Here is a 15440-nt window from a genome sequence, read left to right as displayed (position 1 = left end):
AAACGCCGCGTTTCCTTCACCTTCTGGACGGCGCGGCGTTACGTCACCGGGGCCACGTGACCGAGCTTCGCACGCTCGTGTTTTGTATCTGCGACGCAGCAGAACGTTCACCTTTATTCGGAATCGGAAGCTCCCCCCGAGTCCCGAGACTGTCAAGTATGAATTCCCAGTGTTCCCGCTCTGGATCACTTCTCCACGCCGGCGATAGCGCGCGTCGAGACGTTAATTTGCGTTAATTTCCGTTCGCGGTGTTCACATGTCAATTTTTCCGTAGGAACCGGAAGAACGAGCCGTTTGAAGCGAGTCACCCGCGAGACGCCGACGAATTAACGCGACGAGCGTCTCGTCTCTCGAACGGCGTCCCGTCCATCTCCCGATGTTCTCGTGTTTTGTCGATAAACAAACCGCACCACCTCGACAACATCGACCGGGTGTCGACTGTCGACACGGTCTCGCTGCGACGAGACGTGTTGTACATACGCGACTACGCGACTGAGCGACCAACCACGGCGTCTGCTACACCTGCGCCGCTTGGCGTGCGCGTGATTGCCGTGATTTGTTGCCCTGCAACGTGTGACCTGTGACCTGCGAGCGACGCTTCGCTGCCTGCTTCGTCTGGGAGGAAAAATAGTGGGATGAGGAGAGATATAGGTGTTCAACGTGTTCGTTAGAACGGAAGGAAGAGAGGCATTCGTGCTTCTGTCACGGTGAACGGTGACTCGTAGCTACGAGCGAGCAAGCGCGAATGAAGCGAGGCGATGACTCTGGGATCTCGTTTCGTTTGACAATATCGTTATATTGTTATAATTGTTGCGCGACGTGCAAGGTGATTCTCCGAGGATAGCAGCGGTACTTTGTTCTTCTCGCTCAGTTGAGAGCTAGGTAAGTTCGTCTTTAACTCTTTCAATTTTATTAAACGGCGTATTAGACTGTCAACTTTCAATGTTTATTTTTATTTTCCACAGTGTGGGAGAGGCACAAAAGAGAACGTTTACTTTCGTTCGTCGATTTTATGATGTTTCATCCAGTGTTGCTGTTTCACAGTTCGACGTTGCACGAGAGAACTTTTCGAGGACTCGGACCTTATTCTTTTGGGCAATTGTGATTGTAGGAATCTGTATATGTAAGTCTCTATATTTTGTCTGCCAAATCTCTAATTTTCGTACATTTTATATCGTTGGATTTATTTGCCACAGCAATCGAAAGGTAGATAGGAAGCATACGTCTTCATTCATCATGAGCGAAGGTGACGACTTGGATATTCTGGCCGATATCAAGGCTCTGGATGAAGCTTTAGCCTTGTCCGCGAGAGAGAAATTGCAACAATGTGTTAGCAGCCAGCAATCTGACGCGTCATCGGACGCCGAGGATTCTAACAACGACGACTACGTCGACTATCTCTCTACGAATCGGTATATCGAAAAATCTCTAAACGCTTACGAGATTAATACGAAGTTGATCACGGGCTTGACAATAACCAAGAGGAAAGTGACTGCATTGTTGGAGGAGTGCGAGCAGAAAATAAAGCTGTTGGACGAGAAAATAACGAAGGCCAAGGATGAGTCGAACTTCGGTAACAAATTGACGATCATCAACGCCGGTATGCCATATTTCAAGGACAAGAATTACTTCAGCGCTCCCAAGAACTACGACACCAAGTTGAAGGAGGCCCGTGGCGAGTTGTTTCTGCCGTCTTTGAGCAGGACGTGCCGTTGGTCAGGAAAGGACAGAGAAACACTTTTAAACGCCATAAACAATCAAGCTATCGAATCGGTACTGTGCGGAGAATTCAACGAAGAGATCGATGATAAAACTAAATTGGTGATCCCCAGAAATTTTAACGAGATGGTGGGAGCGGTCGGCGAGAGAGAGTTTGACTGGTATAAGATCTCTGTCATGGATTTCGACAATAGGCATTCACCGGTTGAATGCCGAGCTATGTGGAATGTCTACCTGCATCCCGAGTTCAGGAAGGATGAATGGACGAGCGCGGAGGATGGTAAACTACTGAAGTATACGAGAGAATCGAAGTGTCAAGATTGGGACGCTATTACGCGAAAACTAGGGACAAATCGTAGCGCGTACCAATGTTTCATTAGATATAATACTATTAAGAAAGTGCCGTCGTCCGGGCGTCCTTGGACCAAGCAGGAGGATAGGCATATCGTAAAAGTTATAGAAGCGGTCTGCGTCGGTGACTACATTCCCTGGTTCGAGGTCGCCAATCACATGCGGCACAGAACCAAGCAACAAATTTACGTACGGTGGATGTACAGGAAATCGCCGCATTTGAGAAAAGGTAGATTCACCGTCCTGGAAACGTCGACTCTCATGAAAGCGGTGCAGAGATACGGCACGGACTTCCCTAAAATTTCAAGCGCCGTAATGCCGCATCGAACTTCGATACAACTTCAACAGCGTTACCGCACGGTGTTGGAAAAATGTTCAAATCTATGGACGGTCGACGATGACGTGGCGTTAATAAATCTGTACATGAAATACAATAACAATTGGTCCAAGATAGCCACGTATTTTTCCGACAAGTCAAGAACACAAGTGCGACATCGATATACCGCGTTACTGAAATACGTACAGAAAGGTGTCAGTCTCGAAAGTATACCTAGACCGTCTATTATGTTCCCCGGCAGAAAAATATTAACAAATAATAAAAATAAGATGTCCACTAGTACGTTAAAATTTCACAATAAACTTGCATACAGGAAATACTTACAGGACAGGCAACAACACACTGTACAGATTTATGATATTCAATTAAGACTGTATGAAACTTTTTGTCTTCCACTTTCAATTAAATGTAATAATTCTGAAGAACTTGACGATGCCGAACAGCTTGCGCGCGACACGAAAAAATTATACAACACATTGACATTGTTAAACGCCAATCTTGATATGCCGGATCTTAATTTTCTGAGTTACGTACAATTGAATAACAGAGAAAAACAATATTTAGTTTCTTTAAAAGAACACATGAACATGGTAAATAACAGACTGCAGAATGATGAACTAATAGAAAAATTTAGGACGCAAATGTTCGGTCACTCCCCAGAAGATAGTGAAAATGATTTCTTTATACCGCCACTTCCATTTGAAGGATACGTAAGGACACTAAAGACCAAAAAGAGTAAAAATAAAAACACATCTATAGACTACGATTTAGGTTTCAACGAAAAATTTCTTATTGATATCCCTACACATTTCTCTGTAACTAACTCTATACTTCCTTTTCTTAGTGTCGAGGAAGAGATGCAATTTTACAAATTTGGTCAGTTTTTAATAAGTGATTACCACGATTGTGACCAACGAGATGTGAATTTATATAAATCATTGAAATGCATCTTCTCGTTTGCTAAAGAAAGCCCTTCAAGCGAAGCTTCACCGGAATGTAGTAGACCGAATGAGAGTTCAAAAACAAGTTTGGAAGATCACGAGCAATCGAATAAGTCGAAGGAAACTACCGGTAATAATGAAGACGCTGAAAAAGGGGACACGAGTAATGTAATTCTGCCGAATCAAGCGACTTTATTAGGTTGGAAGAATTTGCTCCTTTGGAAATTACTGTACGACTATCAGAATGAAACTGGTCAACAATATGAGTTCGGAAATGAGCAAAACCCAGAACCAACAACGACAAATTCTCGACCTGCGCAAACGGAGAGCGCCGAATACCAGCTACTGCGAACTCGCCTACTGCAATTATTTAAATTTCCCATTAGTTTGTCGAACACTATATTGCAAGTGCAAGGACCAGAAACGATATTTGTAACAAAGTCGACCACAAAGCCGACTGTCGTTTCGACTGTTCCAAGGAAAAGAAAATATAACAGTGCAAAGTCTGTGCAACCAAATAAAAATGATAGCTTAGACGTTCCGGCTGATAGCGATTCTCAACTCAATTCAGACGTTACAACGCAAAAGAATTTTGAAGTATGTAGCTGCAGAACGACTCGCAAAAAATACAAAATCACGAAATAACGCTTATTCTCGAGATCATCAAGTGAATACGGAATCAATATAGGAAGCATTAAAGTTTTATTTGTCTGCAAACATGGTACATTTTTTTTACTCAACATTTTCGTTCACAGTTTCTTTTTTATATTAAAGTAAATGGGCGTAGAAAAAAAAACTAGCTTTTATTTATTACAAATATAATCTTCTGAAAATAACTCGTAATGTATTACACAACTGTGATAATTAACAATAGTGATCTGGAAAGTTTAGAATAATGCGTACAAACACATTATCTATAATTTGTAAGTAGGATATAAAATTACATTTATAGATTTTACGAAGGCCATAAGAACGGCTACCGACAAGTGTAGTTTAGACAAATACGTGTAATGTAGAAAAATCTTTTTTGTTTTTGGTTTTTTTAAACAAATGCATGTTTGTCGCGACCTATTTACAACCTGTGTAAATAATATCGAGAAACTTGTACTATTTGTAAAAGACGTTAGAAAAAATGTAGCAATGAGGTTTATATAAGAAAATATGTTTTGTATATACCGAAGTGTCTCTTTTTTTTCGATTTTACCATAACACAGATGTATTTTCTTTTGTTTCATTATAAATACTTAATATCGTTTCTTAAAATCAGCGAAACTAACGCTAATAAAGCGATGCAATAGCACGAAATGAGAGATTCAATGATCCAATTTATACATACATACGACATATATATGTACTGAACATTACAAATCACATATCACATACTTTTTGTAACGAGTGAACATGAAATATAGATTACTGACAGTGTAAATGGGACACATAATATACTTTGAATGTATTCGTTCATTGCACACGTCAAATCCTCTAGTAATTTTACGTAAAATGATGCCTTTCCTTTTTGTCTTTTTATAAGTTTTCTTAGTAGATGTATTTTAAATGCATCATCATGTTATTATACACGACATGATGGTTAATATTGTCTAACAGACATCTATTGGAAGAAATGGTTTTATATGAGACACAGCAGTGTCTCGCGCCAATGTTATTATACACGACATGATGGTTAATATTATCTAACAGAGATCTATTAGATGGAAAGGAGAAATGCAGATTTATATATCTCACATGCAAAAAGTATCTTGTGTCTCTAAGTTACACTGTATGCAAATAATCATTTAGCTGATATACATATAGATTACAGCTTACATTTTATATTTTGTTAATATCCAATACCTTGTAGCTTTGTGTAACTTAAGTTTTTATAATGATTATCGCTCAGAAACTATTTCTTTTTCGATACCGAACTGTTGTAACCTGTCACGATTACCGTGCAACCGGCTGTAAAAACGCCCCATAAAATTAGACTCGGTTCTATTTTACTGACTAAAGACCTAAGGTTGTCCAGAATCAATTTGACTGGTTCATTCGTGACTTTGAAGCCCGACTTCTCCTGAAGAATCTTCATTTTTGTCAGATATTCGAGAAGAGGAGGATGAGTTTGGCTGAATATTGGGAAATACTCTCCTATTTTTTCTCTAGTCCACCAAGCACGAGTACTCGATCTGTATGCACGAGAACAGTAGGAATAAATTAATACTAGTCTATAAATTAGTCTACTAATTAATTCTAGTCTATAAATCCAATCACACGCAATCACATTCATTTGAAGCACATATACGTTATATGTATATATTTTAATCACTAAGGAGCAAGCTCGTGTATAAATAACAAGACAAGGTTAACGACCAATGACGAGCAATAAATATTGCTCGTCATTGGTCGTTAACCTTGTCTTGTTGTATATATTTTATTTATAACAGATTGTACTCACGTTTGACTCCATGGCGTATAACGATAATAATAAAGACTAGCCCTAACATACTTCGGCGGTTTGTCTCGAAATGGATTCTCGACCGTATTCATTAAAGCCAGTACCTCGGGCTGTCCGCTCAATAAACGATAGGCTAGTGACATTAACCATGGATTTTGATGATATGTACCTAAAGCAGCGAACCACATTTGCCAATCGAGACGAGGTTGGTGGGGTGCTGCAAGAAAGAAACATTGTTAAAGAATTTGTATCTTTTACAACGTTAGCTTATTAACGAGCTAAAATAATGTATTAACGTAAAGAGAAACGCTTAATACATAAATATGTGAAAATATCTCACCAACAAATGGTAGTGAGTTGTTAACATTTCCTGGTTTATATAAAAACTCATATTCCTTCCAGGGCCCGTCAATGCTGTCGCTCCCTTCTATCACAACTTCAGGTCTACCATCGACTCCCGTCATACGACGGAATAATCCGTAACTATTTGCTATATGAAGATGATCCACTTTCGCATGTATCTGCTTCAGGTCATGAAGCATCGTCAAGTTGGTAGATTGATGCAAAGTGGAATACGGTACCTGCGAGCATTTGCCTCACACTTTATATCCATGTAACATCTTACGTATTGCGCTGAGCTTTTAGTAATTATAAACTCGGGCACGCTTAAAGCTGCCTGATGTACTTACAATACTTATAACAAAGATCCAGGCTATAGCTTTGATGTATAAAATCGTGGTTATCACTGTTATTGTTGTATCAAGTGTGCCTCTGTGAGAAGCTATAGCAGTGACTATCGACTCGAATGACGCTAATGTGAAAATTGCTGCACTGATGTAAATAGAAATTGGTATCGCGTGAAGTAGAACATAATCAAATTGCTCTGGTGTAAATGCTATAAAAAAAAGATGCAATTATGATCGATGCAAACGCTAATTGTAAGACCACACAAATTATTACTGGTTATTAATAGGATAGATACGTACCGATATTAGATTCAATTGTCCAGTTCTCTGTTATCTTAAGACCGTAGTAAATATATGCCTGGTACAGCACTCCTCCGTAAATAAATATAGTTACAAATGTAGAGAAATAATTCATAATAGAGGATTCATTGTCTTTAGATTTTTGTTTGTAAAAGAACTGATCGTCCAGCAAGGATATGCATAGACAAATGGTAAGGAAATTCAAGAAATTGTAGTTTCCAGTAGCGATAATGCAAACTTGTAGAAACACCTAGAACAGTAACATTAAAGTATTGTTAAAAAAAAAAAGCCAACCAATTGACCAATCGACATATAAGTCTGTAGATGTTCTGTTACAGCCTATTGTAGGCAATTATTACATACCTGTAAGTAAAATGCTACTATTCTCACTTTTCTGTGCGTGAAGAAAAATAAAATTGGTACAGCAAGCTCGATGACGTTTGCAAAAACGTTGGATAATCGAAGGAACCACGTTGGCAGATGATGCGCGTACCATGCTAGAGGAGTTGGTAAACATTGCGATTCAAAATGGACATTTAGAGCTGCAAAACAAAAAAAAATAACAAATATATCATAACCAACGTATATACATTATACATGGTAGATTCGGTGAAAACGATTTTACCATCTAAGCTCCACCAAAGCGGACAGCCTGAAGTGAGCTTCACCACTCCGCTAGCAAACATAAGGCGGAAGAGCAGCCAACGCACGGCCCAGAGGGACACGCCGTCGGTCGGCGTCCCGCGGTAAGGATACCAAAACGGTGCGATAAGTATACATAGAAATCCAACCTCCAGTAATAGAATGTCCCTACAAGTTAAATGCATACGTAAGATTTAATTACCAAGGAATTGAATTATTATGGCTGCGATCCACTTGACGCTACAAATGGTTCGAAGCGTTTCATTGACCAATCAGAACAAAGAATTTTACTGATTGGCCAATCGAGAAATACTTCGAAGCATCTGTTGCGTCAAGTGGACTGCAACTTAAATAGTCAGGCAGCTAATATATTCACAAGAGTATAAACACTGAGTGATGTATATTTCAATTACTTTTTAATTGTACAAAGGACCGTATTCGCGAACAAAAGTTGAGGATTGCAGTAGGATTGAGAAATCTAAATATAGATTACAAAATAGTATAACTCACCATTGGAAGAACATAAATGTTTGACCAATTTGATATAGAGAGTAATATAGGGACCATAGCCCTGCAAATACTGGACCAACGCAGAATTTCTGCGTGACAAATCTGAAATCAAATATAATTTCAGGCATTAGCGACTCCATTATGATTTCATGAGAATTACTTATATTCATGAAATATAATAGAGATTATTAACGGTAAAGGCCTGTACGTTTTAGCTGAACTTCTTGCACAGTACAGCTTTTCTCTTTTTCTCTTCGATGTGAAAAAAAGAGGAAAGATGCACGGCGCAAGAAGTTCAGCTAAAACAAATAAGCCTTAAGCTTCTGGACAGATTGCTTTTACAAGTATTCCCATATATAAAAATATTCTTTAATCTTGTCATTTGCAAATGTACCCTGCAAAGGAGAGAACAGTTCCGAGAATAGCCAGCACGTCCAGCATATATTCAACGTTCAGACCCAGATACGGCGCCAGCCACAAGAATGTTGGCTTCTGCTTCAGCTTATTGAACAACGTCGCACGTGCCTTGAGATCCATCTGCGTCCTGGCTGGTAGGATCCCATTGTCGCCGTACAATCCTGTTTCATATATTTTATTAATCAATGACATCGCAATATATTGAATCTCAAATCTCCCAAAAGTGGGAAATTTACATAATAATAATAATAATTTATTAACTTCAGCTTAAAACGCCAAGAAGTGGGATTATATATCCTAAAAAAAAACTCTATTTCTTTTACGCTCCAAAATCATGCTCTAAAATTACAATCGATTCGCGTAGGCATATAAAATTCCGTTACGCAAGAAGAAGCGCAATCGAATACGAGCGAAGGAGAGCTGTTACATGGGGTACCGTATTGTCCGTATTGCGATCGCTAATCAACATTTATCGCTCGTTATCGTGGCGCGATTATCGAGTATCAAAACGGTTCCCCGAACGTTTGACGCGCGAATAACGAGGGGAGTCTCGCGTCCACGAGAAGAATAAAAGAACTCGCGGACGTACGGTCGGTGTTGTGCCGAGAGGCATTGCGTATGCGGAGTCCGCTTACCTGGAATCTGCACGTAGAAGCTGAGGAACGCGAACAGGTATATGATGCAGATCCCGCGCAGGAACAGATTACGGGTGTATCGTAATTGCGCCATAGTCGCGATCGCGAGTTTTATGTGAGAAAGTCCGCATTTAACGGCGCGTAACGCCGGGGAGGTAACGCGCGACCGAACGCCGCCGGGTCAAAAACGCGACGCACAGTAGTCGCACACGCACACGCGCACACACGCACACAACAATGTCGGCGACGCGCACGAATACGGGCGAATCTGGGAACTGAGCGACTGAGCGACTGAGCGATGCTGCGCGATACGATCCCACTACTCTACTGATCCGGGATCCCTTGCGACTTGCGTCTTGCGACAAAGACGAAACCCGCCAAGCCGCCTCTCGCCTCCCGCCATCCCGTGATAACGGCTTTCGAAAGCCACGGCCCTCGCCGCGGCTACCGCCGAGGATTGGACAACGAGGCTACCTGGGGCGCGCTTATTGGCTGTCGGATTAACGTAAATTCACAGGAGCGTTAAATTTACAGAGAGAATTTAGGAGATAAAAAGTAGCTTATCGAGCGACGTGGTTGTATGCAATAATAAAAATAACGATATTTGATAAATAATAAAAATAATGATAAAATTTGATAATAAAATAAAACGAAAATAAAATAGAACAAATATAAAATAAAACACGTTGTTATTATTAAAATATTAATTATAAACGAGATAATTAAATAGCTTCATGCGCAGCGGCTCTTAGCGTGGCACTTCCGGCGCGCGGCGATGCGCATTCGTCGTTCGTAGTCCGCGTCATTTCCGGAGAGAGCCAAGTGGCGCCTGGTAGAATCTGGTAGAGTCCGCGTACCATATTTATCTCGTTTCCAGAGTGGTGTGCAATAACGCGAGGGGCAAGAAAGAAAGATATCGGTGCTCCGCGTTCGTTTCCCCCCTCCCCCGAGTAATTTGTTTATTTTTATTAGAACAAGCGGGGGAAAGCTGCGAGAAGAGAGGACGAAATAATGCAAGGTGTCAGCATGGCCGAGCGACTCGGTTTGGGGCCTGAGGTCCGCGAGCTCAAGCTGGGTCCCAGCTTCACGAGCAACAGCTCCAAGTTTCACACCTTGAAATGTAAGTCTGACTTCTCGAGATTGCCGTAGAGACAGGCGGTAAGGACGGCAATCTCGATATTCTTCGTTTCAATTTATTTCGAATCTACTTAGAGAATCTAGACTAGAGAGAGAGAGAGAGACAGAAGAGCAAAGCGAGAGGATCTTTAGTCGGGGAGAATATGGTGATGCTCCGAGAATATATCTAATCTCAGAATGTATCTAATTCGTATGACTCTTCCAGATGATTTCAAACCTGCGAGCGTCGACGACTCCAAGGTAGCCAGAGTCGACGTGGGCTCGGATAACACGATAACGGTCACCGTGCCACATTTGGATGGCGCTGGCACCCCTCACACTGTGTTCAAGGGCTCGCAGAGGCCCTACAACAAGGAGTACGTCCTGATCTTTGACAAAGTTACCGGGGAGATTACATTGGAGAAACTAGCCGCGAACATCCAGGTTAAGAAGACGCGGTACGTTTGTCGCGGTCCGTCGTTTTGTCGCGTCACCCATGTATTGTGTATTACTGTGTCTTATTGCAAATCTTGTTTCTCGCAGAGCGGAGCCGAAACGCAATAGCAATAACAATTCCATGCCCGTTGAGGTTAAAAGGAGCCCCACGTATGGCAGGGCGAACGGAAGGACCAAAGTTATTAGTGGAAAGAAGAGGGAACCTTCGCTGCAGCTGCATCCTAAACAACAGAGCCCTCAACGGACATCGCCGTACGATAAAACAAGTCCACCGACTATAACTGTCAATAGGTACGTATCGTTAGATGTATTTTTATATCGAGATGCAGGAAAAGTTCAATAAAATTTATTTGTTCCACGTTTCTTGCTTAGATTTTTTTTGTATCTTTGTCATCGTTGCTCACTGCTTGTTTAAATGCTTTTTTCATTTTTTCCATGTACAATATTTAACATTTAAACACGAAATTATTGAATGTGCTGTAACATAATTGAATGACAGCCCTTCGCCTGTGCAATCGTCGAGTGGACAACCGACCTTGGCCAGTCTGCCAATGATCGGATCCGACAATGATGACTTCGCGCTGTCAGCAGCAATGATGCCTGGGTCTTCCTCTCAGACTGTAGCTTCTTTATCAATTCCAATACCAAATACAAAGTCGACTACCTTGGAGAGCGATTCTAGTTCAAGCAGTTCGAGTTCTGACAGTTCAAGCAGCGATTACGAAACGGAAAACGTCTCAGTGCCAACAGCAATTAATGGTAAATAGAAAATATTAAAATTTTACATTATTTCTCTGTGCTTTTTGCACTTGTAAATTTATTGAAAGCATTTCTAATTGTCAACTCTCCGAAGTTATATTTAAAAATGCTATTTTTTTTAGGTAATTTAAATGGCACAACTGCCTCACCCACATTGTTTATGTCGGACAATCTCTTAAATGATGATCTGCAGTTATCTGAATCGGAGTCAGATAGCGATTAACGGTGATATGCTGATAGAATTGAGAAGAAATGTTCCAAGGAAGCCGACTGTATAATTTTTGTTCTGCGGTATCTCTTTGTTAACATATCGACGATTTTATAGATTACGATAATTCATCGGATTTCTTAAAATTTTTATACATACATCGCCATTGTAATGCAATTGTAATAGGTGCAATTATTTTTTTACAATTCTGACGAATAAAATCCCTAGATTTAATATTTTCAAGAGACAAACTAACACTATATCGATGACGAGTATTTATTTGAAGAATAAAATATATATGAATAAATAAAATGCTCATATAATATATAACTGACTTGTATATAAATCTATATAAAAAATATATCTAACAGAGATGTATTGAATATCTTTCTAGTTTGTAGATAATTGTAAACCTATCTACTTTTCGTTTTCTCTATGAAGATCTAAAGCGCCCACCCTTAATAATGTAAATTACAATTAAATAGCGTTTCTTTCTGTAAAGATTGTATATCGCGACCTACGCTTTTTTACATTTAATAGCTCTGATAATCGAATATCAATCTAGCCAGCTGACTACGTTTACCCAGGTGATTCTTCCTCAGTTTAAGGCAACTCTTATAAATACTGTCGTTGAGAGCGTCGTCACAGTTGACATCTCTGTATCTTATCTTCAGTGTCGGCTCTATCGCGCGAAATACGTGCATGTCGCTGAACGACACGTACATTTCAAACAAGGAAGTTACAGGACTGTGCTTGGTAAGTTTCAGTAGAGTGGCAATGTCCTTGTCCGATCGCGCTAACGGAATGTTCGCCTCGACTGTCTGCCGCACTGAAACACATTTACGCGAAAACATCAAATTTTATTCATATAACAATATATTCAAAGCTTCGTAAAACGAGTTGAAGACATACTTGCGTTGTAGTCTTTAATATAAAACGCGATATTGTTGTAGTTATGCTCGTCATATTTTCCATAGTTGCTATTGACGTCCACTTCGTCGTGAGTTGCTTCGTTTGCATAAATTATATCGGGATGAAATTCGATGAATGGAATCGGGCTGAATATCTGATAGCGACTAATAGTGTTCATTCGAACCTGGCACAGAATAACAAATTAATTGTATTCGAAGTAATTACATATAACATTAACTTTGGTGTATATACGCGTATTTATTTACCCTGTTTAAATAATCTACTTTCAGTTTCGTTCCCGTTTCTACGAGAAGAACCAGACTCTCCGACGAGAACTTCTTCGCGCACAAGTCGGTCACGGCGATCTTCAACATCGGATCCAAATCTATGGAAGTTACATTGGCTGGCAATCGTATTGAGAGCCAAGTAATTTTAGATTGGTCCTTTTTGTACTTCTCGTTCAGCATTGATATGAATGATTTTACTTTGTGATAAACGTCGCCTCTGCCTTTCGACGGTGAATCTGAATTATACAAGAGAACCTACAAGAATAATGTCATATATAAATGTATAATATTTTAATGTTACTATAAAATTATAATTATTTATATAATTTATAATACAATATTAGAAAAATAGTATATTTTAAAACGTTGTACCAACCACCATGAGGGAGGTCTTGCATTTCTTTTCAATACAGTTTTGTGCGTAGTGGTCGATAAAATTTAGCGCGTCCTGCTTTCTGCTCAGATCAATGGTGATAATTATATTAATTCTTGTATTTTCAGTCACGTAGGGCACGGGTATAATTTCTACTTTTCCTAACGGCTTGCAGATCTCAATTCGTTTCCTTATTTCCTTGCCTGTGGCCACTTCGCTAAATATCAAGTCGAGTATATAATCCATCCCTCTGGACGCGTCGAATCTTTGGTAGCCATTCAGCAATCTGACAAAGCTAAGTTTGTTATCGTATTTGTTTACAATATTGTCCACAGCTGTGTTTATCACGTAATCTATGTCGGATTTTGTGTCGCCCTTTAGCTCCTGAATGTTAATGAAGTCGGTCTCGAAGAAAACGTGAGATGCATTGAAATAGGACCAGCGTAAAACGTCAAAGCGTCCTAGAGGTCTATTTCCAGGTTGATTTCCAATGGGCCATGATATATTACGTTGACTCGGCGGGCCCAAATGTGCAGTCGCAGATATTACCTTGCGTATATCAGTAATCTGTTTGTGAACCTTGATGGAATTTATCTGAAAGTAATGTGTTACATAAAAAAAAACTACATATATTTTAGAATTCTGTAATAGCCTATGTGCAAATCCATTCATTTTGTGCAAAATGCTCGATACGCTTATATATTATTTCAGAAGAACTCACTGCGGCGAAATACATGTTAAATTTATAAATGAGCATGTGATCGTAGACGGGATATATGGAAAGTGAATTCTGGAATTGGTTTTGCTCGGTCAGCCGGGCGAATTCTTTCTCGAAATTAAATGTGGACGTCAACCGCGTAAATGTGAAATTTCGTCCTTGCAGATGATTGACGCAGGGCATAGAAGTGGAATGGAGGATGCAACGACCGAAATTAACATCGTCCGAATCCGAATATGCATTCTTCACGCACCAGTCTAGATTATTTTTCATTTCTCGTATAACAGAATTACTCAGAAGTATACCGGATTCTGAAAATGTAATTTTAGCTTCAGTTACTTATTGATACTAATCGAACCTATTGAATTGTAAATCTGTATCGTTTACCTAGAGAACAGTAGGTATCAATTTCGCTTTGAACGCCTATGTGAACGTTTTGGCTCACAGTTATTTTATTCGCGAACTCCACTAGGCCTCTTGCATTTATATAACTCACATCTTTAGTTAGAAAGTAATAATCGTAGCTCTCTAAATAGTTATCAACGATGTATTTCATGGCGTGGAAAGGTTTCAGGATGCTCCTCGTGTCGGTGAACCCCACTATGCCGGGGAAAGAGACGTTCGGCTTGGTCCCTTCTGGTATGGAGATGAAGTAGCGAATTTTATCTACTATATGAGCAATCGTTTTGTTCAGCGCCACGTCCCTGCTGTGCAGATGCTCGCGGCTCGTTATAACGCCCACAAACAGTTTCTCCCTGATTCCAAGCTCCGTGGAATAGTATCTCGGGCGTACAAACGCTTTCCTCGCTTTCTGTACCGGTTGCGGCTTGCTGTCAGTGTTTATCCTTGGCTCGTAAGGATCTATATCTTCCAAGGTATTCGAGGAATGATCGAAGGACTCCGCTACGTCGTGCTGCCTGTCAACGTCAATCGGTATCAACAGGAGACTGAAACTTAGGCCCATGCATATACCCATTATCAAGTACGCATTGCTCCAACAGAGCGAATATAATATTTTAAGTAGCGCCTTCATTTTGCTACGCGTTTGAGAGATCTCTGTTCTTTCTCTTAAATTGCTTTTTAGAATAATAAAAAGAATTTTGGAAAGTCGCTTAAGAGACAAATTTCTTCTGTATATTCAAACATGCTCCAGAATAGGTACGAGAGATTCTGAAAGGTATGACACTGTATAGTTTGACAGTACCTACAAATAAATATTGTTATAGAGTTGACGTACAGTCAATTTAATATTCATAATAATGTATTAGACTCTTATATGTACGTGTGATACTAACTTTTATGTCTCTTTGTCAAAATCTCATGATAACCTTAACTTTGTGATGAGATTAAATGTGCGAATATTCGTGCATCACTTTGGATCAGTTAAAATCTTAAACAATAATCAAATCATAATCGTCTGTATCACGTTTACCGATTTCAAGTTGTATGTACAATAAATAAAAATTAAATAGCATTAGTTTGCGAAGGACGCGCGTCTTCTCTCTTTCTCTTCTTTCTGTCTACTGTTCGTACATATCTCCATGGTGTGGAAAGCAGAAGCCAGAACTGCCAGAAGCCAATTAAAAAACTCAGGCTGGTAAGCAGAAGGGAGCGTTCCTTTGAC

At 39.9% G+C, this 15440-nt stretch overlaps 4 protein-coding genes across 5 annotated transcripts; 2 read left to right on the top strand and 2 right to left on the bottom strand.

Moving 5' to 3' along the window:
* Positions 1-469: 469 nt before the first annotated feature.
* On the top strand, positions 470-4620 carry Pbp95 (proximal sequence element A Pbp95). Its single transcript, XM_077413110.1, has 3 exons — positions 470-882; positions 966-1123; positions 1197-4620. The coding sequence occupies exon 3, from the start codon at positions 1237-1239 to the stop codon at positions 3991-3993; it is 2757 nt and encodes a 918-aa protein (XP_077269236.1). The 5' UTR covers positions 470-882; positions 966-1123; positions 1197-1236; the 3' UTR covers positions 3994-4620.
* On the bottom strand, positions 4034-9397 carry LOC143901129 (lipase maturation factor 2). Its single transcript, XM_077413113.1, has 10 exons — positions 8988-9397; positions 8330-8513; positions 7936-8037; positions 7409-7593; positions 7147-7325; positions 6784-7033; positions 6487-6692; positions 6138-6378; positions 5798-6014; positions 4034-5528 (listed from the first exon to the last, which is right to left on the bottom strand). The coding sequence occupies exons 1-10, from the start codon at positions 9079-9081 to the stop codon at positions 5249-5251; spliced, it is 1938 nt and encodes a 645-aa protein (XP_077269239.1). The 5' UTR covers positions 9082-9397; the 3' UTR covers positions 4034-5248.
* A 395-nt stretch (positions 9398-9792) lies between these two features.
* Positions 9793-11838, top strand: Eaf (ELL-associated factor). Its single transcript, XM_077413120.1, has 5 exons — positions 9793-10107; positions 10330-10561; positions 10647-10850; positions 11059-11318; positions 11441-11838. Exons 1-5 carry the CDS (start codon positions 9999-10001, stop codon positions 11539-11541), a joined length of 906 nt encoding a protein of 301 aa, XP_077269246.1. The 5' UTR covers positions 9793-9998; the 3' UTR covers positions 11542-11838.
* Chpf (Chondroitin polymerizing factor) lies at positions 11789-15335 on the bottom strand. Of its 2 annotated transcripts, none has more exons than XM_077413111.1 (7): positions 15112-15335; positions 14204-15020; positions 13820-14127; positions 13102-13692; positions 12705-12980; positions 12439-12622; positions 11789-12355 (listed from the first exon to the last, which is right to left on the bottom strand). In XM_077413111.1, exons 2-7 carry the CDS (start codon positions 14847-14849, stop codon positions 12060-12062), a joined length of 2301 nt encoding a protein of 766 aa, XP_077269237.1. In that variant the 5' UTR covers positions 14850-15020; positions 15112-15335; the 3' UTR covers positions 11789-12059. The 2 variants fall into 2 exon arrangements, with proteins under 2 accessions (XP_077269237.1, XP_077269238.1); XM_077413112.1 differs by having other exon boundaries at positions 14204-14986.
* Positions 15336-15440: the final 105 nt, after the last annotated feature.

The sequence above is a fragment of the Temnothorax americanus genome, unplaced genomic scaffold (genome assembly GCF_048541705.1).
Source record: "Temnothorax americanus isolate GAGA-0224 unplaced genomic scaffold, ASM4854170v1 Scaffold32, whole genome shotgun sequence".
Taxonomy (NCBI): Eukaryota; Metazoa; Arthropoda; class Insecta; order Hymenoptera; family Formicidae; genus Temnothorax; species Temnothorax americanus.
Note: the sequence above shows the minus strand (reverse complement) of the source record. Positions and strands in the feature narration are given on the sequence as shown.